Source organism: Panthera leo, chromosome B4 (genome assembly GCF_018350215.1).
Source record: "Panthera leo isolate Ple1 chromosome B4, P.leo_Ple1_pat1.1, whole genome shotgun sequence".
NCBI lineage: Eukaryota > Metazoa > Chordata > Mammalia > Carnivora > Felidae > Panthera > Panthera leo.
The window spans coordinates 72,255,535-72,279,952 of record NC_056685.1 but is presented as its reverse complement, the minus strand read 5'-3'; the positions used below and the strand labels follow the sequence as shown (position 1 = coordinate 72,279,952).

Genomic DNA, 24,418 nt, shown 5'->3' with positions numbered 1-24,418 from the left:
TGGCTCCAGAACCCAAGCTCTGCTTCCTCACCATGTGGTATTGCCTCAAGCAATACCTAGCTCCTTAGCTAGGCGGGACATTGGAGGATGAAGTCTACAAAACCCTTGGGCATTAGTTCTCAGGGTCCATGGAGACATTGGTAACGTATAATAACCACTCAAGGTTTTAGACTGCTCATGGGCCACAGCACTGCCGATGCACATTGCTGGGGAGCCCAGAGCACCAGGGCCTCAGGTGACTGTGCATGATGTCAGAAAGGAACTTCCTGTCCTGTGTCTTTGGATCGCTCTTCCTCTGATGGGGAGCACTGCACCTATGTTCTCTGGCAAACCACACACCATGAGGCACTTATTGATTAGATAGACACAGGGCTCTTACATCGACATGTAATGGAGAAGAGGGAAGGCTGCCTAGGACCTTGGGAAGCAAGAACAGCTTGTCCTCTTAATCAAGGTATTATTACATCTAAAGAAAGTATGCATCACATGAAGAAGAGAGCCATATACAGCACTGGCGGTGCCATCCAGCGGTGCCCAAGGACAAGGGGTACAGTGTAGCACATGGTAGTGTTCTAGTCACTAGACGTTTACTGCTGGAGAGCAGGGATATTTTATGAGGCCTTGAAATGAGTTACACCTCTTTACTCACAAAGGTAGTAAGATAGATGAGCTTTGCTCAGCTTCTATTCCACGTTCCTAACTAAGACTAGATTAAAAACCACATGGCTTCAGACTTTCTTGCAGCTGGGGTTCCTGATATGATTTTATAAAATGCCCATCAGATGCATTTATGTGTCACTTAAATCCGAAACGGAGTTGAATGGAGGCAGAGATGGCTGCAGGAGCGGCATTATTGTGCTGGTGTGGATGCAGTGGGAACAGTAGACTGAGTTCTCGAACTAACTGGCTATAGCTGTTTCCTGATCCCCAAGTGTAGCTGGTTAGGATAATGCTTTCCTGACTCCCCAGCCCCCCCATAAGCCAAGTGTCTGGTGTTTTTCTGGACATCACTAGGCCCAGCCCAAGACTCCAAGGTGAAAATTAAAAACTGCAGCCATGCAGCCATGCAGCCAAGAGCCTGGAGCCAGGGAGAATCCAATGGAAGGAGGTAAGGAGCAATAAGGAATGAGGAGGAGCGGATATGTTAGCAACTGGTACTTCCGCCATGGGTTTAGGACTCCAAGTCAGTATGAACGGGTGGGCTGGCTTGGCCTAAAAGGGTGGACATTTTTCAGGTAAGTATATGGTTGGTGCTACATTTACTACAAAAGGCTTACAGCCCTCAACTTTTAGAATTCTGAGGGAGCCAAAACTACTAACAATACTCTAATAGACCTGGGCACACAAGAGATGCTAGAGGAATATGAATGGTAGTGAAATAAAAGACTTCACATGGTCCTCCTGCCTCTTTGGTTCTGCAATTTCTGATTTCCTGTAACAAGGTTCACAGCAGCGGTTATCATAAGGGCAGAGGTAACAGGAAAAGCAATATGATACACTTTAAAAATAAAGACTTCATCATACATACATATCCTTAAAGATGCACATATGCTGCTACAAGCAGTGTTGAAATGTTTTCTGCATTCTAAAATCTGATGAAATAAAGTCAGCTGAATATGCTTAAGTCAGTTCTATAAACATGGTGGAGTTGATGGTCACAGAAAGCAAAGTCAGCTAGGAAATTTGAGGTTTATCTTTGCAGTGCCAAGATTAATTTATAAATTTTTGCTTTATTTAAAATGTATTTCTAAATTAGGGCTGTCAACATGCATTAGGTTATATATGGAGTTCAACAGATGTGTCAGAATTTTATACTTTACAAATCAGTGCTGGTTTGTTAAAAGGACCATCACCCAGGTGTTCGGTACCTCTGCTCTTACTGGGGGGAGGATAAAAGTGAGATATTTAAAAAAACTTTTTTTTGGGGCGCCTGGGTGGCGCAGTCAGTTAAGCCTCCGACTTCAGCCAGGTCACGATCTCGCGGTCCGTGAGTTCGAGCCCCGCGTCGGGCTCTGGGCTGATGGCTCTGGGCTGATGGCTCGGAGCCTGGAGCCTGTTTCCGATTCTGTGTCTCCCTCTCTCTCTGCCCCTCCCCCGTTCATGCTCTGTCTCTCTCTGTCCCAAAAATAAATAAAAAAACATTGAAAAAACTTTTTTTTTTTTTTTTTTTTTTTTTTAGCATTTATTTATTTTTGAGAGAGAGGGAGAGAGAGACAGAGTGTGAGCAGGGAGAGGCAGAGAGACTGAGACACAGAGTCTGAAGTAGGCTCCAGGCTCCGAGCTGCCAGCACAGAGCCCGATGCATGGCTCCAACTCACAGACCACGAGATCATGACCTGAGGCAAAGTCAGACGCTTAACCAACTGAGCCATCCAGGTGCCCCAAAAGAAACATATTTTACAGTGGAGGGGTAAAGAGGATCTCGATGCACGAATTTGATCTTTATTCTATGTGTCAAATATTAGCTAGTGTTTGGTCTGTAGCCAAAACATAGGTAAATGTCTGCAGGACAATAACTTTGTAGGTAAGTTTGGCCATCTTATAGTTTACTTTCCCCAGGAGCGGCAACTAATCTGTAAACAGTGCCCGGAACTATTGGATCATCTGTTCTGGGATCCATTTGGTGACTTCTAATAGGCATAACCACTGTGAAAGCAAAACGCTCTCGAGGACACTGAGGAAGAACTGTTTCGTGAGCTGCATGTGTTCATGTGTCGTCTTCTCAAGATTAAGAGACCCGAGTCATGTTCCTCTCCCAGCTATCTATATAACCTGAGCTCTACCTCCCCCTTTTCTTACACAATAAAACTGGAAGCACATTTGTCTGTGAAAATGGAATTTTTTTCTTCTATGGTAGAACATTTATGTCAATTAAACATTTAAATGTCTGCATTTAAAGAAAATGGTAATTGCCTCATATTAATGATGCTATTCAAAGTAAATAATACAACTATAGTGTTAAAGCACCTACAGAAGAATTATATTCTTTAGGACTATATTTATTAAATAGTTTATTATTATTATTTACTATTATAATAGTAACATATACTTATTAAATACTCACTCATATAAAAGAGTATAAAGAAGAAAGCTTACCTGTAATCTCTGTGTTGTGGCTTCCCCCAAAACCCCAACCCCATGAAAGTCAGGGTGGATCACAGCTATGGGGACTATTACAATAATAGCTCCCAATGAACCATGTCTCCCTGTATCCAAGTCCTTGGACAGTCAGTCCTCTGACCTCCTCACATTGTTGTTGGCTTGGCCATGACCTACTTTGGCTGATGGGACATTCACAAACTTGATGCAACAACAGACTCAAAAAATGTCTGTGTATTGGGGTTTGCCCTCTCTTGCTTCTCTTTGGAACCCTAAAACCACCATGTGAAGAACCCTCACTGGAGGATGAGACACCATGTAGATCAAGACTAGCCAGCCCAGCTGAGCCCCATAGACCAAACCAGACTGGCGACTGCCAGACCATCTATCCCGGCGGAGCTGCTAGCTTACTGCAGATATCAGCTGAGCCAGCATGTGACTGGAGAACATCCCAGCTGATGTAGAGAATCATGAGAAATAATAAATGTGTGTTTTAAGTAACCATATTTTCAAGTAGTTTTTTATGCAGTAATTCATACATTGGTCTTCAGAGTTGTAAATGGAGCTCTAAGGGAGCTGAAACTTGGGGAATCCAAGGTCCTAAAAGTAGGTTACTTTGATAGCTTATATAAAACTGTGAAATGCTATTAAATTAGATGCCTATACGATCTCAGATTTGTTTTTTTTAATGTTAAGATGTAAAAGTAAACTGGAAAAAAAAAAAGGAAAATAACTTACCCCATACTCCCATAAATACTGCAAACACTAGGGTTCCAAAACTGTCAAAGATGCACAATTTCTGGAAAATACAATAATGACATATAAATTAATCATGTTTTCTACTCACTAGAATTCAGCAAATATGCAATGTTTTGTGTATTCTATAGTCTGAATTTCTTTTAAAGCAGATAGTACTATACACTTACAGATGGGATTTCTTATTGTTTTGAGAGCAAACAGCCTTTGCCGCATTTATCACAGTGCATTTTCCAATGGAATCTTTCCCCATCATGATAAAGAAATTGGCATAGCTGCTAAGATTCCACTTCATTTAAAGTCTCTATCAGACTTCTGAATAATGGCCTCTCCTGATAAGCTGTCATAGTGAACTTGAAGTAGGATAGCTCTAAAAATACACTGAACTCAACGCAACTTTTAGATTTACAATTTGCATCTTATCATCATCTCATCCTGGTCAGAGGGTAAGTTACTGAATTCTTGGTTTTCTTGTTGAGAAAAGCACACTGCTGGGGTTTATTCTGAGACAGCTCTGCCCAAGGACAGCTCTGCTTCCCCAAACCCAATTATGGCTTTCTACCATCAATGACAGAGGTTTCCATTAGATTAAGGATGCACAGGGGCTTTTGCTGACATTACAGTGGGTACAACAACCATGAATGAATAGATGATACACCTATACAAAGAAGGCTTTATTCACTCATTCTGCTAAATTTCTTTTTTTTTCTTTTTTTGCTAGTATTTAAATACTCCCTATATGGATTATTGGAAAATCCTTCAATTAGTTACTAATTTTTCACTAGCGAACATTTTTACATCTCTTAAAAACTCTATATATAAAGTATAAACGTACTGAAAAAAGTGGCAAATGTGCAGAATGTCAACTTTACAATAGATCATAGAGTAAAGAAGACTGCATAGAAAATGAAGCTATGGGATGAAAAAAAAAAAAACAAAAAACAAAAATCCAAACTCTTCAATTGCCAAAGAAAATTCAAAATTGCTTCTAAGGAAAACTCTAAGTAACTTTTTTGGTTGCCCTTTATAATATGATGTCAAGTGGGTAAATGTTCATCTATGTCAAAATATTATGTTATTTTCAAAAGAATATCCACCTAACCATCATCTTGTACATGTGTTTTCCAAAGCATACAAATGTCCCTCAATACTCTATCTGGACCCTGATCAGAAAGCATAATCCTGGACTGTCTGTTACCCAATGGTTCCTCCCAAAAAATCAGCTCAAGGAAGACAGAATTAATAAAAGAGTGGCCATTTAGGGAACACCCCTCTCTGCCTATTCTCCTCGTCCTGGCATTCCATGATGGACCAGTATTTCAAATCTTTCAGTTTTGACTCTTATGGAACCAAAACTGTCATTTAATGTTATGCCTTACCCCTCAGCGAAAATTATTATAAGAAAAATCTTATGCAAAACTATTCTGTGTGTTATAGGGCTATTACTGCAGATTCTGTTAAACCCTACTCTTTTAGGAATCATTGCAAGCTTCTCTCTGATACCTCCCTACTTGCCTTGACACCTCTAACTAGCTACTCCAGAAAGAAAAAATCCTACCTGTGAATTCTTTGTCCTAGTATGCTGAGAAAAAGCCAGTGGAAGCTTATTTGTCAGTGAGAGAAGAAAGAAAAAAAAAAAAGAAAGAAAAGAAAGAAAAGAAAGAAAAGAAAAGAAAAGAAAAGAAAAGAAAGAAAGAAAGAAAGAAAGAAAGAAAGCAGCAGCAAGAAAAAGCTGGTTTATGGCTTATGCCGAGTTCACTCCAGTCGCCCAGCTCAAGACAAGAGATGTGCTTTGTACTGTTACGAAAGGGAATTAGGTGGCCTGCATTAAGTTACCATTTTTTGCCATATTTGTGAGGATCAAGGACCCAGCAGAAAAAATAAGATGACTGGCCTCTCTATTTGCCCCATAGGCAGGAATCAGAGGAGCAGGTAAGCAAGGGGCCTTCTCGGCAAAAAGTTTAGCTTAGCTTACTTGCCAGGATGGCACAGAGAAGGAAAGCTGTGTTGAGTATCCCCAGTCAGCACGCTGCTTAAGTCACATGGAAGAGGGAAGGGAAGAGATGGTTACATAATGCAGGGCATGACCATTTTAAGCAGAAGAAACAACAAAAACCTAGAAAAGTGACCATTTGTTATGCTTTCTTCCTGCTAAGGAACAAAATCAAAATTTTATAACTGTATTTTATAAAAAAATATTTTAAGTTACATTTCCCTTTTATCTTGCCAGCCAAAAAGCTAAGAGCCTTATTTAATGCTCAATCACAAAAACAACATTAATCTTGATTACTTCCATAACTTTTCCCTCACTTTCTTGCTCCTAATTTCCTTTTTCTAATCTATTAACCCTTTTAGCATTCATGTTAGTGAATACTCCAGCTCTTTCCAAAAGAAAGAGGTAGAAATGAATACATAAGTATATGAATGATGAGATAGATGATTGAATCAGCCAACAGAGAAGCATGAAAAGCTCCTCTTTTCTTCTCCTTTTTAACAATTTAAAAATGTAATCCTTTTAACTCATATTCTTTTATGTGTTTCCTTCCCTTTGTAAGTCACTCTAACAAGACTCAAAGGATTCTTCAGGAAATTGGGATAGAATGAAAGATTCATTTTTTCCAAAACAATGGAAAAAACTGTGCACAGGGACAGATTTGAAAGTCATGTCCTTAATTAAGGATGGGTTGGTGGAAAAGAAGAACTGAGAGAAGAGATGGGGGTGTGGTGAGTGAAAGAGAATTTCTTAAGGAAAATGGAATTTCCAATTGTACTCTGTGGAGTATAGTTAGCTTCTGGTATTATCACTGGCATTTGCCTTAAATCCAGTGTCCAAGGATATGCACTAACTAGTGACCTTTATGAGTCAACATCGCCAGAAGGCAGCTTCCCTCCTGCTACCTTTAAGTCTTACTTTGTGTGATCTAGGGAAGATTTTTATAGTCTAGACTTGCATTGGTTTCTAGGGGAAAGGCACTGAAATCTATTTTAATTCATAAGTTAAGTGTAAAAATCCATGTGTCAACAATACCCTGCAATCATCTTAATTAAGTAGCAGAACATTTTTTTCAAACATAGCGCTCAATTTGTGAGTGAAGTGGTTGGTACTACCGTCAGCTGGTGAAGAACACAGTAATGGCAAGAAACGCAGATTTGCTGTCAATCTGGCTTTGTCATCTGCTAGGTAGGTAACTTGAGCAAATCATTTAATCTCTCAGATCCTCAGTGTTTTAATCTGTAAAATGGATGTAATAACTGTTCTGCCTATCTCACAGGGTTACTGTGTCAAAAGTGATAACATAAAAAAAGTGATCATATAAGTTCAAGAATTTTGTAAAATATAAAATTTAGAGTGACATTATAATAGGAACATATTTAGTTACAATAAGACTTAGATGGAGTAGGTCAGAATATTTTAACATCATTTAAAGATTCCTAAGCTTTCATGGTGGAACGAGGGGATAGAGAAAAGATCACAACATGGGAGAACAGTAGGTCAAAGTTGTCAGGAAAATTCTCCAAAGCAAGATGACCATCTTTCTTCCCAGCTAGAGTTTCAGGCATGCCTTTCCTTAAGCTACCTCCAGTCTCAATACTTGTCCTAAGCTTCTTGGATTTTAAGAAGTCCTATAGCTCAAGATCATCTGCATGCTTAAGGGAACCATTTGTGTTTTGTGGGAAGGTTTTGGGACAAAGTGAATATCTGTTCTCATTTATATACAAAGCTTTTCTTATGCATATTAATAGATAAGGCCTAAATCTGATAAGCAGGTTTAAAAAAAAAAACAAAACAAAAAAACAAGCTAGTTTCAGTACATTTTGAAAGTGGGAAAACGCTAGTACAAATTTCAGGTTTCTACTTATTTGAATTACGGAAGATACTTATAATAAGTAAACCTATTAAACAGTACTCATGAGATAAGGTGGGTTTGAGGTTTCTGCTTTGATTACTTCAAATACTCTAACAGTTTCAATGCCACAGCTCCTCACTGACCTGCCGGAAGATTTTAGATAAGGCTCTTAATCTCAATTTATTATTTGTAAAAGAGGAATAAATACATGCATTACATATCTACCTTTCAGAATGTTTGGAGGCTTAGTTGAATATTACCTTTCTGAATTTCACAGAGAAATAAAATAATTCCAGACCATGCTAAAATTATTAGAAGAAAAAAAAAAATCTTTCATTAGTTACAAATGTTTGGAATAACAAAAATTACCTTTGAGGACTCGCAAGTAATATTGAGTTTCCAGAATGGACAAAGCCTATCACACTGAGGACACATGATGATCTTGCCACCAATATCAGGATGACAAACTTCTTTGCTAAAGAAAAGAGAAAAATAAAATTTTTAAAAATGTTAATAAATATGACTTCCTTTCTAGCAGCATAAAATCAAACATCCATTTGTGATAAGAAAACTAAATTCTCATAAAACTAGGAAAAGAATTGAACTTCATTAATCTAATAAAGGCTGCTACATAAAACCTATAAAAAAAAACCATTATACTTAATGGTAAAATGCTAAAAGTATTTCCTTTAGATCAGGATGAAGTGTCCTGTTATCACTACTTCTTTTCAGTTAGGGCCTTGCCAGCACAGTAAGTCAAGAAAACCAAAGATAAGATGCTGGACACAGAATCGGTATTCAAAATATACATAGGGCCAGTAAAAGGAATTATGTCCCTAGAGATCTGCAACAATAAGGACTTAATCGTTTTAAATACCATCTTTAAACAGCTTAAAAAAATAAAGAGCCTAGGAATAAATCAAATTCAAGATGTATAAGATTTATAGGGGGAAAATGATAAAACTGTTCTGAACGAGTGAAAAAGATCTATATGAATGGACACATCATCATGTTCATAATTTGGAAGACTCAATATCTGAAGATGTTATTCGTCCCCCATTTGAGCCATAAATTCAATAGAAGGGCAAAAGGCTCAGAACAGTCAAGACATTCCTAATGAACAAAGTGCTACTGACATAAGTTAAGAAAAGCTGAGCAAGAAAAAAAAATAGAATTCATAAACAATCTTCTACATATTCAGAAACTGACTTAGGGCAAGGCTGGTCCAGCAAACCAGTAAGGTGAGAAGTGACATTTCAACAAATGGGGCTGCTGCAATCCAATATCTATATGGAAAAATGTGAAACTGAACTCCTAAATCCTATCACATGTAAATCAACTCCAAGTAGAAAACAGGAATGTAGCAGTAGGAACTTGTTAAAAAAAAAAAAAAAAAAAAAAAGGAGTTGGGGTAAGAAATTTCACTAATGAGAAACCAAAAAGTATAAATCATAAAGGAAAATACTGATATATTCAAAGTCGTGTAAAAGTGAGAATTTCATTAAAAGACCGTTAATGGATAATGGATGAGAAGAAAAAAACAGCCACAAACTGGTAGAAGTTTTGCAACACATAAAAATGACAAAGGACTCTTCACTAGAGTATTTAAATAATTCCTACAAATAAGAAAAAAAAAACTAACAAGCTTACAACAGGTTGTAAACTGCTCCCCTTAGGAGAAGTCATTAAGATGGACTCCTATGTGAATGGGACTGGAGTTGCAGAATTTGGTAGCCTTGCAAATAACTCAGTTAAAAACAAATGGGCAGGGAAAACACTTCTAGGATATCTGAATAAAGATCTTGGAAAACCTGCTCCTTCATAAACACAATGAGAACACTGGCAAAATTTGTCAAAAGTAACCTCTGCAGAACTCTGGAAATTAAACAAGGGCTTACAGAAATCTGAGGAGTAAAAACAGCTAAATCTCCATAAAAATAGTGAGCTTTGTCACCTTTTTACTTGACCTATCCCCATCCCCATATCCTTGGCCTAACGGTGGTGTTATTAGACAATAGCCCCATGACCATGGTAGCATAGCAGCCACTGAAGGAGGCAGAAGTGATCTGAAGCTACCAAAAACCCATCCCCAGAGAACTGTCACTATTTGATGAGTCTGGAAGCTCCCTGGAAAAACTCCATTCTCAGGATTTGTCATTTTTGACCTGTCTCAGAGCTCCTACTGTGCCAGCAATCCTATCCCCAGAGGGTCTGTTGAAAGCATTAGCAGAAATTATTTAACATTACAGCTGCCCAAGACAGCAACACCAGTAAGGGCTAACAAGGTGCCCACCAAAAAGGAAATTTCCTAAAAGGAAAAATTGGGTATCCATGGGAGGTATCCATGGGAGATTTCAAAAAGTTCTAACAAATTCCTAGGATTGTAGAAGGCCATGTGCACATGTAGGACCGTGCAGGTGGCCAGGAAAGACCTGAGAAAACCTTAATCCCTACTCTCTGGTTGGCTTTGAGGTTCTGCATAAGCAGGAAATAAAGGCTAAGGAAGAAGTGCAAACTGCCCACTAAAGTGCTGGGGGCATTCCCCACAGACACACACAGAGTCACCTGGCAAAGGCTCAAATGACTGGTTCCCAGCATTTAAAGGAATCACTATCCCTTAGCTGACAACTAAGCTTATTGAATACAGACTTCATGGCCATACACAACAAAGAATGAAGACTTTACAGAATTTGTCCAGGAAAGTAACTAAGTGAACAGCAACGGTGGCAGTGATGACAATAGAAGCAACAACTGCGAAGAGAGGGGAAAATAGGATTTCTAGATCTGCCACATTATAAAATTTAAAATGCCCAGTTTTCCACAGAAAATGACGAGATACACAAAGAAACAGAAAATTTTGGTCATAACAGGGGGGCAAAAAGGAGTCAATAGAAACTGTCCTTGAGGAAATCCAGAAGTTGGACTTATTGGACCAAAAACTTAAAATAAGCAATTAAACGTATGTTCAAAGAACTGATACGAATTCTGCTAAAGAATTAACTATGTGAGCATTGTACCATGCAGAGAATATCAATAAAGTTGTTAAAAAGAACCAAGTAGAAATTCTAGAGATACAAAAGTATAATTAAAATGAAAAGTTCATTGGAGAGGTTCCTCTGCAGATGACTGGTAGAAAAAAAAAAAAAAAACAGCTAATTCAAAACTAGGTCTACTAAGATTATTCAGTCTGAGTAACAGAAAGAAAAAGGAATGAAGAAAAATGAACCCAGACTCAGAGACAGGACACCATCAACAATACCAATATACACATAATGGGAGTCCCAGAAGGGAAGGGAAGGGAAGGAAAGGAAAGAAAGGAGTTAGAAAGAATATATGAAGAAATAACAACTGAAAGTTTCCCAAATTTGATGAAAACGTTAATTTGTATATCCAGGAAGCTCAGCAAACTCCAAGTAGGATAAACTCAAAGATATCCAAACATACGCACATCAGACTCAAGGTGTCCAAAGAGGAGAACAAAGAGAATTTTGACAGCAGAAAGAGAAAAGTGATTCTGCATGTACAAAGGGGTCCTGAGTTAAGATAAACAGTTGGCTTCTTATTGGAAACCATAAATACTAGAAGGCAGTGGGGTGTTATACTCAAAGTGCTGAAAGACTGCCCACAAAGTATTCTGTATCTAGCAAAACTATTCTTCAAAAAATGAAGGAGAAATTAAGACATTCCTCAATAAACAAAACCTGAAAGAACATGTTGCAAGCTAATGTGATCCACAAGAACTACTCAGGAAAGTCCTTCAGGCTCAAATAAAAATTACTAGACAGTAACTCAAACTCACCTGAGAAATAAAGAGCACTGACAGAGGTAACTACACAGGCAAATAACACAGTATAAATATATTTTTGCATGTAATCATTTTCTCCTGATGTAAAAGACAGTTGCATGAAACATTAATTATAGAACTATGTTGATGGGCTTATAATGCATAAAAGATGTAATTTGTATGAGAATAATAGCGCAAAAGAGTGAGGAGGGAAAGGACCCATACCAAAGCAAAGTTTCTGCATACTACTGAAAATAAACTGGCATTAAAACTGAATGAAATTGCTTTACAACAAGATATTAATTATAATCTTCAGGTCAACCACTTAAGAAAATAACAATCACAACAAAAGAGTAAAAGAAACAACAAAGAGGAATTAAAATGGTATACTAGAAAATATCTATTTTACACAAAAAAAGATAGTGATAAAGAAATAGGGAAGAAAAGACCTGAGACAAATAGAAAATAGCAAAATAGATGTGAATCCAATTTTATTAAAGATTACATTAAATTTAAATGAATTAAACATTCCAACAAAAGGCAAAAAAAGAGAATAGAAAAACAACAGAAAATCAACAAAAGTTGGTTCTTTGAAAAGATCAACAAAACTGACAAATCTTTAGCTAGACTAATCAAGAAAAAGAAAAAAGTTTCAAATTCAGAAGTGAAAGTGAAAGGAGAGACATTAATATTGACCTTAAAAAAGTAAAAAAGATTATAAGGGAATACTATGAGTGATTATATACTAACAAATTAATCTAGATGAAACAGAATAAATTCCTAGGAAGACATAAATAATTGAAGCTGACTCAAGAAGAAAAGAAGAAACAGAAAGTCTGAATGGATCAAGAGAAAGTAAAGAGATTAAATTAGTAGTTTAAAAGAACAACAACAAAAACTTCCAGTGAAGAAATGCCTAGCCCCACACGGCTTCACTAATTCTATCAACAATTTATAGAAAACTGACACCAATGCTTCACAAACCCTTCTAAAAATAAAGAGGTGGGAACACTTCCCAATTCATTTTGTGAGACCAAAATTACACTGATGTCAAAGCCACACCAAGACATCCCAGGAAAACTATAGACTATTATCTCCTATGAATAAAAATGCAAAAATCCTCAAAAAAATCCTAGCAAATCAAAGCCAGTAACATATAAAGGATTGTGATCAAGTGAGATGTATCCCAAAATGCAAGGATAGTTCAACACATGAAAATCAACTCATTTAATACACCGTTTTAACAGAATAACAAGAAAAACTAGGCATCCTCAACTAGATGAAGAACATTTATGAAAAACCCACAGCAAGTGTCATCCTTACTGGTGAAAGACTGAACGCTTTCCTTTTAAGATGAACATTGTACTGGCGAATCTAATCATGGCAACTACACAAGGAAAATAAACTAAAAGCCTCCAGACTAGAAAGAAATAAGTTAAACTATTTCAATTCCAGATGAAATATAGTGTGTATTAAAATTCTAAGAAACATACCAAAGAACTATTAAAATTAATAAGCCAGCCCATCGAGGTTACAGGACACAAAATCAATATACAAAAACCAATTATATTTCTATACACTAGCAATGAGTAATCCAAAAATTAAGGAAACAATTTCATTTGTAATAGCATCAAAAAAGAATAAAATATTTAGAATAAATCTGAGAAATGAAGTGTGAAACTTATACACTGAAAAATACAAAAGTTTGTTAATAGAATTAAAAATAATTTAATGCAATTCTTGCTTTTTTTAAAAAATGGACAAGCTGATCCTAAAATTAACATGAATGTAAGGGATCCAGAATGGCCAAAACAATCTTGAAAAAGAAAAAAAAAGTTTTCAATTTCAAAACTTACTAACAAAGCTACAGTAATCAATCTCGTGTGTATTTGCAAAAATACAGATCACACAGACATACAGATCAATGGAAAAGAATTGAGTGTCCATAAACTCTTACACTTATAGCCAATTGGTTTTTTGACAATGGAGCCAAGACAATCCAATAGGAAAAGAACAGTCTTTTTAAAAATGGTGCTGGGACACCTGGATATACACCCAGAAAAAATGAATCCTAGACCTAAATCTATAAAACTTATACATGATAAACACAAAATCCTCATGAATTTGGATTACAAAAGCTTTCTAAGATATGACACCAAAAGCACAAACAGTAAGGGAACAAAATATTAGGTAAACTAAACTCATTGAAATTAAAAACGGTTGTGCTTCGAAGGACACCACCAAGCAAGTGAAAAAGGCGATCCACAGAATGGGAGAAAACATTTGCAATGTATTTGATAAGGGATTTTTATCCAGGATAAGGAACAGTTAAAAACAGACAATAAAAAGACAACACAACTAAGAGAAGCAGAGGAGGAAGAGACGTTTCTCCAAAGATATCAAGTGGCAGATATGCACATGAAAAGATGCTCAACATCAGAAGGCATTAGGGAGACACGAACAAACCCATAATGACCAAACCATGTTATACCCACCAGGATGACTAATACATATGCATTTTTAAAACCCAGCAGAAACAAGTGTTGGTGAGGACGTGGAGAAATTGGAATCCTCATAAACTGCTATTGCAGATGTACAATGGTGCAGTCACCTCGAAAAATATTTTGGCAGCTCCTCAAAATGTTAAACATAGAGTTCCTGTGCATTGTTGCAGCAATTCCATTTCTTTAAAAATATATTCTCGAAGGATCTGAGAACATATTCTTCTACAACAATTTGTACATGAATGTCCACACCAGAATTAGTAATAATAGCCAAAAAGTGGAAACAACCTAAACTGACATGGGTGAATGGGTAAACAATATGGTATGATCCACACAATGGCATATTTGACCACAAAGTGGAATGAAGCACTGATCGAAGCTACAACATGAATAAACCTTAAAAAGCGTACGCTAAATGAAAGAAGACAGTCACAAAAGGCTACCTACTGTATGGCTCCACGTAAATGAAATGTCCAGAATAAGCACGTCCACAGAGACAGAGAGTAGATTAGTGGTTGCCAAGGCTGAGAGAAAGGGGGTTAGGGAGTGACTGTTAATGGGTGCGGATTTCCTTTGGGTGTGATGAGAATGTTGCACAATTAGATAGTGGGGATAGGTGCACAACTCTGTGAATGTACTTAACACCACTGTACACTTTGAAAGGGTGCACTTTACGGTATGTGAATTCTATCGCAATAAAGCTGTTATGTTTAAAGGGGACATAATGTTCAAACAGAACTTTTATACAAGAGGAAATACCTATAGTGTCCTCCACTTACACATACATATTTTCAAAAGCACACAGAAATATATTTGGTAGGGAGACAAATATATGTGATAAAGAATATACGGTCTATGTAAAGGAATGATAAAAATCAAAATTTAGGGTAGTTCTTATTTGCAAAGCGCAAAGGGAGGGAATGCAGTCAAAGGAAGCACTTTGCTTGGGTAACGGTAACATTCTTTTTCTCAAACTGGTGAGAGATCATTATTCCTTATACCTTCAATACATTTTCTATTCCTGGGAATCTACTCAGCATGGAATAAACTTAACTGAAAATATTTAAATGCATATACTTGAAATACTTTAAAAATATTTCATACAAGTAATTAAAGCCCCCAAAATTCTGAGCACAGGGAGTTATCCCCAAGACCCTCCCCCTGGATTTCTGTAAGTTCAACTGTGTGAAACTGTAAGAAACACATGGTGTGACTGTCAGGGTGATTTTATAAAATGAATTGTAATGAGAACAGCCACAATGCAAGAACCTTGTAAAAATGCTACTCTTGCACTTTGAAAGTATATTTTTGAGATGGCTTTTTTTTTTTTTTTTTTTTTTTTTTTGGTTGGAACAGTATATAAAACAATGGAGAAGCCAAAGACAAATTTAGGCAAAAGGTATCAAAATTCAGCCTTTGGCCCTGAACTCTTATTTTCAGCGAAGAGATAAGAGTACTTCAAAGACCATCTGCAGCTTTCTAGCTAAGAAGCCATAATAGGTACAAAACGCTCAGAATTCGCTGTTAAATAGAATGGATAATTATGCCTATACATAAGAGCTGCCATGTAAGCTTCCTGCCTCGGGAGCCAGGCTGATATGCTTGGGGCTAGAAAAATCTGGTCATCAGCTAGCTCATTGCTGGTGCCCAGAAATTTTGATCTGGCTGTCAGAGCTGGAGAGAGGCCAGGTGAACACAAGAAAATGCCTGGTTCAGTGCTGCATCCCTTCTAAAGGTTGAGACTACCAAAAGCAGAGGAATAATAACACAATTCAGAATAGTAATGGTGATACTCAGTGTTCTGGCATCCATTTCCCTTTAAACAGTGCAGCTGGTATTTTAATTCTAACATCAAGCATAAACTAATTGTTTATCACTTGTTTTTTTCCATAACACTGTAAGGGCTAATTTTCAAAAAGTAAAACAGAAACAAAAGTACTGTTTACTTGAATTTTTAAACATCTATTTCCTAATATATATTAAAAAGTTATTTCTAAAAAAGCACAAAAACACCAATTTTATCAAGTTTTGCTATTGAAACCCTGAAGAAATCAAAGCTGCTCTTGGCTCACAATCTGTAGGGCTGAGTGAAGCATTCCTCTGGGGGCCAGAAGTTCAAGGACAATTCTCCTTCCAGACCGCCTCTCTTTTTCAAACAAAGTATTGTCTTAAAAAATTGGAATGTTTCCTAAGGGTAATATTCCTGTCAGAAACTGGGCTGCATTATCTAAAAAAAAAAAAAAAAAAAAAAAAAAAAAATTTCCACTTCACTTAGTTATTATGCTCAGGACAAAAGGGATAGATCATCCAAGGCAGTAAGTGCTCTGTGAGGAGTTTTCTTTTACCAAAAACAGTCTAAGACCCTGAAACTATTTTTATGTCCAATCAACTTTTCGGCAGGCATGGTAACAAGGAATAAACATGACTTACCTCCATGTACAGTTGTTCTGATTAACATATCCATAGAGAAAGCAAGCCACTCCCACTACCGCTGCCAGGAGGAGCATCTGAGTGTAATATCCCAGCCATGCAAAGTAGATTCCAATCTTTTCTCCATAATATTTCCTGAAGACAGAAATTGGCTTTAGAAGTCACACGGAACCCCGCTGCAGGTTCATTCTAATATTAATGTCTGATTTTAAATACAGGAGGCTTTAAGCTCAAACTTCTTACTTGATTCATGCTTAAAAAAATACTCATTTTCATAGAGACCCCAAGTTCACTAGGAAACAAGTATTTTACATATCATAGAAGTACTGATCACTGGTCAGATTGGTGAAGCAAAGTTAATTAGAATAGGGCAAAGGAAGGAAAAAGTGCTAAACGGTGAGCAAATAGAGAACGTTACCGTCGTTCTTTGTAAAGACTATCACATTTGACACGTTCTCCAAAAGATTATTTTTAACATGCATGAAACAAGTAAACATGAACAATCTGCTCCCAGTTACCGGCTTTTGCTTATCTAGGGAACCTCCTTGGAACAAATGTAATGTAAATCACAAATTCTAACAAGAAAGTGACTGATCGGTCACTAATAATGACTGAGGAATCCCCTGCCCTGGACTCCTTACATCTAGCACTTCCATTTTTTCTAAGTTTTAAAAACTGGTCAGTGAAAAGAGGCCAGGGAGGCACAACTGGAAGAAAGGATGCAGGGCATGAAGTAGTGCCTGCCACATTGTTCCTGAGAGGGAGACAGTTTCAGTTAGGCATAAAGAAAGTGCACAGGGGTGAGGAGAGCACAGTGAGGTGATTGTTTTGGTGACTCTTGCTGATGCTTTCTTAGACTGATTCTCTCTTGGCTCATTACTGGTCCATACAAGCTGTAGATTTACTTAAGCTCTTAGCTTACTTAGAGGCCTATGTGAGACTTCCGGTTCAGTATGGAGCTGGGCTGAGGACCTTGGACTTAGCCTGGTAGGGACTAAGCTCTGAGAATAACCTGGAATCTTGGGGGATTTCACACAGGAACATCTCTGGGCTGAACCCGTGGTCACAGGGAAACTGTGAAACTAGCTCCATAGGTTGTAGCCTGCCTGAGTGTAGGCCACATCCCTGGGGATAAGGAAGGGCTGACACAGACATGGAATCAGGAGTCAGGGTGAACAAAGTGTTCCATTTTTATGTGACTGGGGCTTTGCCGTCTGGCTCAGAGACTGAAGGCAAATGACAGGCTCAGGGTAGTGCCTGAGAAAGAAAAGCTTGGCAATGGGTTTGCAACATCTTGGCTGTTAGGCTTTCTGAAATATGCTCTTATCAACCATTCACACTGGAAATGCCACATTTAAAAGTGGAAAGAATCTTAGAAATTACTGGTCCCTTGCTAGTAAAAATATTCTGCCTCATACAGAGCTAGTAAGGCAGTCCCTGCTTGTATACTTACCGTGACAGGGAGTTCATTATTTCTAAAGGCATCCACATTATATTGCAGGAAAGAAGATCAGAAAGAACTTTTTAATCTCAAACAGAAACCTGCCTCCAAGTTCTTGCTGAAAGGCTAGGTATAATAAGGATCCCTTCAAATGTGATACTCTGATCATTATCTCTCTCTGCCAAAAACATCCCAATTCTTAACACCAATTTCTAAAAACTGAGCTTTGATTTTTAATCAGAGTTATAAATATATATTCAGTAAGGCCCAAATTGTTCTAGTAATTGTCATGGCGGTTCATTGCTTAATTTTCTGTGTACTTACCAACAATTCAGCCCTAGACTTTTACCTAAGGTGTAACTTTCTCAGCACGTTCAAACATATGAGGTAGTCGATCAAGTTTCATCTCCTTGAGTAAATCCCATCAGATCCTCTCCAATCTGGATTAATGATTCTCTAGCCCTGCCACAGAGCTGTCACCTGGGATCTCTCTGTTCCTCTCTCATGCTGGGAATCTGTTTACTAAAGCCATGTTTTTCTCTTTCTTGGTGGAGCATTACCTTGCACATTTAAATTGTGAAAATTCATTGCACTTAAATTAACAGCTTGACCATACATGGAACTGGAAAGTGAAAAATCAACTCCCTTGGAAATTTGAAATTACTGCTCTTTTCTTCTACCTGCAGTGTTGTCATTGAGTTCAGTGTTATTTTGAGTCCTGCTCTTTCAAATGAAGCCTGTTTCTCTTTCTGAAGGTTCTCAGGATCTTCTCTTTGTCGTCAGTGTCCTGAGATGTTATGGTGTGGTGACTGGCTGGCTCTATTTTTATCCTCTGGGCTCAGTACTCAGTAGGATCCTTCCACCTGGAGACTCATCACATTTACTTCTTGTCCTGAGCGTGCTATAAAGCCACATACACATGAGTTGTGTCTTTCCCTACTGTTAGCTTTATTCATTATAAAGCAGGATTTGCACAATTGTAACAGGTTCAGGACTCCAAACTCAATGACATTTCACTATGCATTTAATTTGGCTCCATACATGCCACATGGGACAAGATACGATACAAAATCACACAACAAACAAGATACAATGAGGGTGAGAAATTAATGAACCAAATACAGTCAGTCGTGAGCGCACAGTTGAGATGTGGACCCAGCCCCTCCGAGTCACTTCCTGCTTCTTATATGCAAGCTGAGGAGGGTCTTTGTTATGTTCAGAGACCAATGGGCCCATTGCCTTTCAAATGTGGTCAGGCAAGGAAGAGTCCAAATCTGGAGAATCTGACAGTTCGCTGCAGAAGTTTTCCCTTTTTAAAGGAGTATGATCAGTCTTTTGAGCCTTTCCAGGCCTCTTCTGGTTCTAGTGATCATCAGTTCTTGGTTCTTCCATCATCTCTTGGCTTTGCTAATTATTGATTCTTGGTACCACCAGCATGTCCTGGTGCTGTCTATCCTCAGCTCATCACCTTTGGCTGTCTTCCTGATTCCCGACATCATCGCTTAACATGAGTGACCCCATCATGCTCTCTATAGTTAATACAGTTCTTCAGACACCTGATTTCCTCCCTACATTATCTCTGTTTTTGTTCCTACTGCTATTATTTGTTCACTGCACGTCCTGATCTTTTAATTTTGCACCCACCCCTTTATTTTCTATTTCTTTATATGTTTGCTTTATATTCTGTACAATTTCTTCAACTTCATTTTCTAACACTGCAATTGGGGTTTTTCTGATCTATCACATTTTTAATTTCAAGAGTTACATTTTACCTTTGGAATGACCCTTTCCTATACAACTCCTGTCTTTGCATTACGAATATCACAGCTTCTTTTCTCACTCTGAGGGTAAAAATGGCAGTTTGGGGGGAAATTTTTTTTTTTTTTTTTCCTGTGCAAAATCTTGTTTCCTCCAGGGGCGCCTGGGTGGCTCAAGTCAGTTAAGCGTCTGACTTCGGCTCAGGTCATGATCTCGCGGGTCGTGAGTTCGAGCCCCGTGTTGGGCTCTGTGCTGACAGCTCAGAGCCTGGAGCCTGCTTCGGATTCTGTGTCTCCCTCTCTCTCTGCCCCTCCCCTGCTCATGCTCTTTCTCTCTCTGTCTCAAAAATAAATAAAACATTAAAAAAATTTCTTGTTTTTAAATCTTGTTTCCTCCAGGTTGCTTTTTTTGGTTTGTTTGGTTTGCTTTTTGGGAAAGAACTTGTTTCCCTTTCTGGTAATCCCTGGAGACCATAGATGAAGGTTTAACAGCCTGAATGCTCCAGGGGTTATTAGAGAGAAGCAATGAAAGGAGCATATGGACCAGGGACACAGAATAGTTAAAAAATGTAGCAAAATATACTTAAAATAGTGGGGAAATTATTCTTTTACCAGAAAAACAAAAACAACAACCCCATAAAGAATGATTAAGAACCCATCAAACCCATCACCCTGCCGATGCTACAGGTTTAACGTGAAAGAAAATTAATCTGGGGCACCTGGGTGGCTTAAGTCAGTTAAGCATCGATTCTCCATTTCAGCTCAGGGCATGATCTCATTGTTTGTAGGATTAAGCCCCAGGCTGGGCTTTGCACTGACAGTGTGCAGCCTGCTTGAGATTCTCTCTCTCTTTCTCTCTGTCCCTCCCCCGCTTCTGTGAATGCTCTCGCTCTAAAAATAAATAAACCTTAAACAACAAAAAAAAAAAGCAAACTAATCTCACATGAATGTCAGCTTCAAATGTTTACACATGTACAATCATCTTCTTTTAAATTTTTATTCTATAGGATACCCAGAGTTGAGAGCAAAGTGCATCTTCATAATTGTAATCCAGTTAAAAAATGAAGAAGTTTGAGTATGACCAAATGAAATAACAAAATAAAATCCTTTATGAAATGAATCTAAGCAATGATCATTAACAGCTGCTATCATCACACACAAAAGGAAACAGGATCTTATATACCTTCTGGCATAAGTATGAAACTCCCATACCAAGTATTCTTGTACCAAGTAAAGCGCAATCTGATCAAATTTTTATTTATTTCTTTTTATTTATTGATTTTTAATGTTTATTTATTTTTGAGACAGAGAGAGACTGTCTTAACCGACTTAGCTGTCTTAACTGGCTTAACCGACTGAGCCACCCAGGCGCCCCCAGATCAAACTTTTAAATGAGGCTCAAATTACTTAGCTAAAGCAAATGCACAGAACACAGGAACAAGTCCAACGACACCACAAGGGAGAATGAAATCAGCAATATAGAGAATGGAGAACCTCCTCCACAAGTGCAAGAAAATAAGAAATAGGGGAAACTCATAGATTAGAAGACAATTGAGAGATACATTAATTGCAACATTTGGACCTTGTTTGAATCTCTGATTTAAACTAAAAAAAAAAAAAAAAAACTGTTTAAAAAAATAGTTTTTGTGACAATCAGGAAAATCTGAACACTGATTACTTGATGACTTTAAATATTCAGGTTGCATTTAAAAGAGACCCTGCCATTTAGAAATAGATACTAATGAAATATAATAATATTTGGGATTTTCTTCAACATGCTTCAACGGAAAGGGATGGGAAGGAGGCAGAGATAAAAATGAAACAAGACTAGCTATGGGTTCACAATTTTAGAGCTGGGGGAGGCATATACAGTTTTGCTGTATTATTCTCCTTTTGTAGATGTTTGAAATTTCCCATAATAAAATGTAAAACAAAGCAAAACAAAAACTATTCAGTGTTTGAAACTCTCACTTTTAAGGTCAAGTGGTTTTCCCAAGTAGGTGGGTACTGAGGTATGGTAGAAAGAATAGGCCCTGGGCCCTAGGCCAACCTGGGGGAAACCAGACTCTCCTCTCCTCGCTCTCCACATCTGACCCATAACCAAGACCTGTCAACTCTTCCCCTCTAACACATTCCAACTGTGCTCCCAAAAGCTCTCCTCTAGCCACCCTCACAGCTTACCCCCTGGGCTTCCTGCTTCCTGTGGCCCCCGTCATCCATTCTCCACACCATCTTTGCAAAATGTGAGTCAGGTAGAATTATTTGAATATCTAAAATATCACAACTGCTTCTCATTGTACTTAATGTCTAAATGCTTTTCCACACTCCTGCTACATCCTTCTAACCTGTGTCTCATGATTCTCTTTTCTCAAGTAGCACAGGTCTGCAATATCTCCTCAAACTTGCCAATGTCCCTGTGGCTTGGGCCACTGCACAAGCTGCCCCTACTCCTGGAATGACTTCTTCTAAATCCACAAACCTCTGGATCCTTTTCACTATCCATGTGTCCGTTCATGTCACGGACAGACATGCTCAAACAGAACTTTTTTCACCCCGTTCCCTTCACCTCATCTCATCACTGTTATTTTCTTCATTGCAATCAGAAATTTTGTTTACTTCCTTATTTTTATTTATTGGTTATTTTTGGTCTATCTCCAGCAGCCTTATCTGAACATCAAAAACTTCTAGAGAGCAGCTGACATTATTGCTTTGAGAAAAACAAGCGCTGAGCTAGTCATTACACCTTGTTAGATATAGTGAAATAGTATCTAATGGCAGATACAGGAAAGCCACGAAAACTTGTATACCTCACCATACAATTTAAGCTAAATCTAACATCTACTCCTGTGTAATGAAGAATATGGTGGGTCTTCATTCCCAATTCCTGAGACGTAACCTCTAAAACCTTGGATTTTCCTGGACCGCCTGGGTGGCTCAGTCAATTGAGCGTCTGACTTTAGCTTCGTCTCACAGTTCATGAGTTCGAGCCCCACGTCAGGCACTGTCTCTCTCTGTCTTTCAAAGGTGAATTAATGTTAAAAAACAAAACAAAACAAAACAAACCTTGGATTTTCCCAAGATAGGAATATCTTTGTTATTCATGATGAACCCTTGGGATTACACCTAACAGTTTATGCCAATGAGGTGACTCATGGAGGGCCCCTAGTTTGTGCTAATGGGATTACTCAGGATGCGGGCTGGCCATGCCAGGAAGACCAACCATGTGATTAGAGAGTTGGGGCTTTGAGCCATAGCATATTGGAAGAGGAAGGGGCTGGAGACTGAGCCACATGGGCAGTGATTCAATGAGTCATGCCTACATAATGAAGCTTCAGTAAAAACCCTAGGCAATGAAGCTCAGCGGTCTGGGTAAGCTTCCCCGGTTGGCCATACTCTTTGTATACTGTCATCCTTAGATGCCATTAGAGCAATCCTGAGTCCTCCCACTGGCATGCTCTCTACAACACCTCACCTGATAAGATCCAAGGGCTGCTTTTTGTATATACTTCGAGGATGAGCCCACTCCCTGTACAGAAGGTACCGTTCGTTCGGGCAGCTGAGATCTTCTGACTTATGGCTGAAGTTGCACTATGAAGCAGAAGCAAACAAGGGAACATACAATCACTATGTGTTCACAAATCTGTTTAGTCAATGTGGCACTCAGACTTCACAGGCATTTGTTTATTTGAATAAGGGGCCCTCACTTACTGGAAGATCATCTAATTTTTAGTGTTTTTCAACCAATGGTATTATTAATCACTTAGGGCCATTTGAAAATGTGGGTGGGGAGGAATGCTTGGTTGTTACAATCCTGGAGAACACCTCAGGTACCTGGTGGGAGACCCAGAGAGGCTTTATGTCCTATAAATGTGCCATTCCTAAACAGTTAAAAATTGGGCTATTCAAATGCCCAAATTGCCACAGTGCAGGAACACCTGATAATCCAGCACCCTCCTTAGATTCCCCGGGGGAACCAGGACCTTAACTAGTTAGTGCCAAGGTCAATTCTAAAACCCCAGCATCTTCGTACCCGCCCCCCCCCACCCCAATTCAGCAGTTATTCTGTGACAACACGTAGAATATAAAACACAAAGAACTTTGACATGTTACACATTTAGCTTATTCAAAGAAACAAAGATTCCTGCGTCTACATAAATTCAGTCACTCTTCCAATCTGACTCATTTTCCTTCCTCCTGTACCAGCTAAGCCTTCACATGGGTCCTGACCGCCATTCACTTCCCTTCCAAATACTACAGGAGGCCATTCCTTAGCCTGGATTTGGGATCACTGCACCTAAAAGAAGCTTTTGTGGAAAAGAACTGGGCATGGGCAGATACCAACTGAATACCATTGAACTCTGGCATCCCTGATTAATATTCATGACAGCTATTTGCAAGTGTCTCCAAAGTTCATGTCATGTTATAATCACTAATTTTTCTGGGTGCAAATTTAAAACACGTGGACTGTCAGGCCGGGCTGCCATGTTGGGTCTCTTAGCCAGGAAGCTCAGAATCTTCTCCACTCAGCTTGCTGTTCTCTACACACATGTATCAAGTGGCTCTTTTGTGTCCTAGTTTATTATCATATACAGTACATTTCAATAATGTCTTCATCCACAAGAACACGTACTACACGGTAGCAATGATCAACCTCACTCTTGGCTTTCTTGGTCTTAGAGATTCAGATAAAATGATCGTGAATGTAACAAGGCAACCGTGCACTATAATATTGTATTTAATTTATTTCAATGACAGAATTTATTTAAAGAGCTTCGATAGAACATCCCTGCATTTATGGA

At 38.3% G+C, this 24,418-nt stretch overlaps 1 protein-coding gene across 2 annotated transcripts in view; it reads right to left on the bottom strand.

The window, feature by feature from the left end:
• The window catches only part of ANO6 (anoctamin 6), a 199,499-nt gene that overhangs the window by 46,379 nt on the left and 128,702 nt on the right, over positions 1–24,418 (bottom strand). For both annotated transcript variants that reach the window (XM_042946303.1, XM_042946305.1), the window contains 4 exons: positions 23,092–23,207; positions 16,422–16,556; positions 8,073–8,178; positions 3,838–3,898 (listed from right to left, as the gene is read on the bottom strand). In XM_042946303.1, coding sequence (XP_042802237.1) covers positions 3,838–3,898; positions 8,073–8,178; positions 16,422–16,556; positions 23,092–23,207 — 418 coding nt within the window. The remainder of the gene's footprint in view (positions 1–3,837; positions 3,899–8,072; positions 8,179–16,421; positions 16,557–23,091; positions 23,208–24,418) is intronic.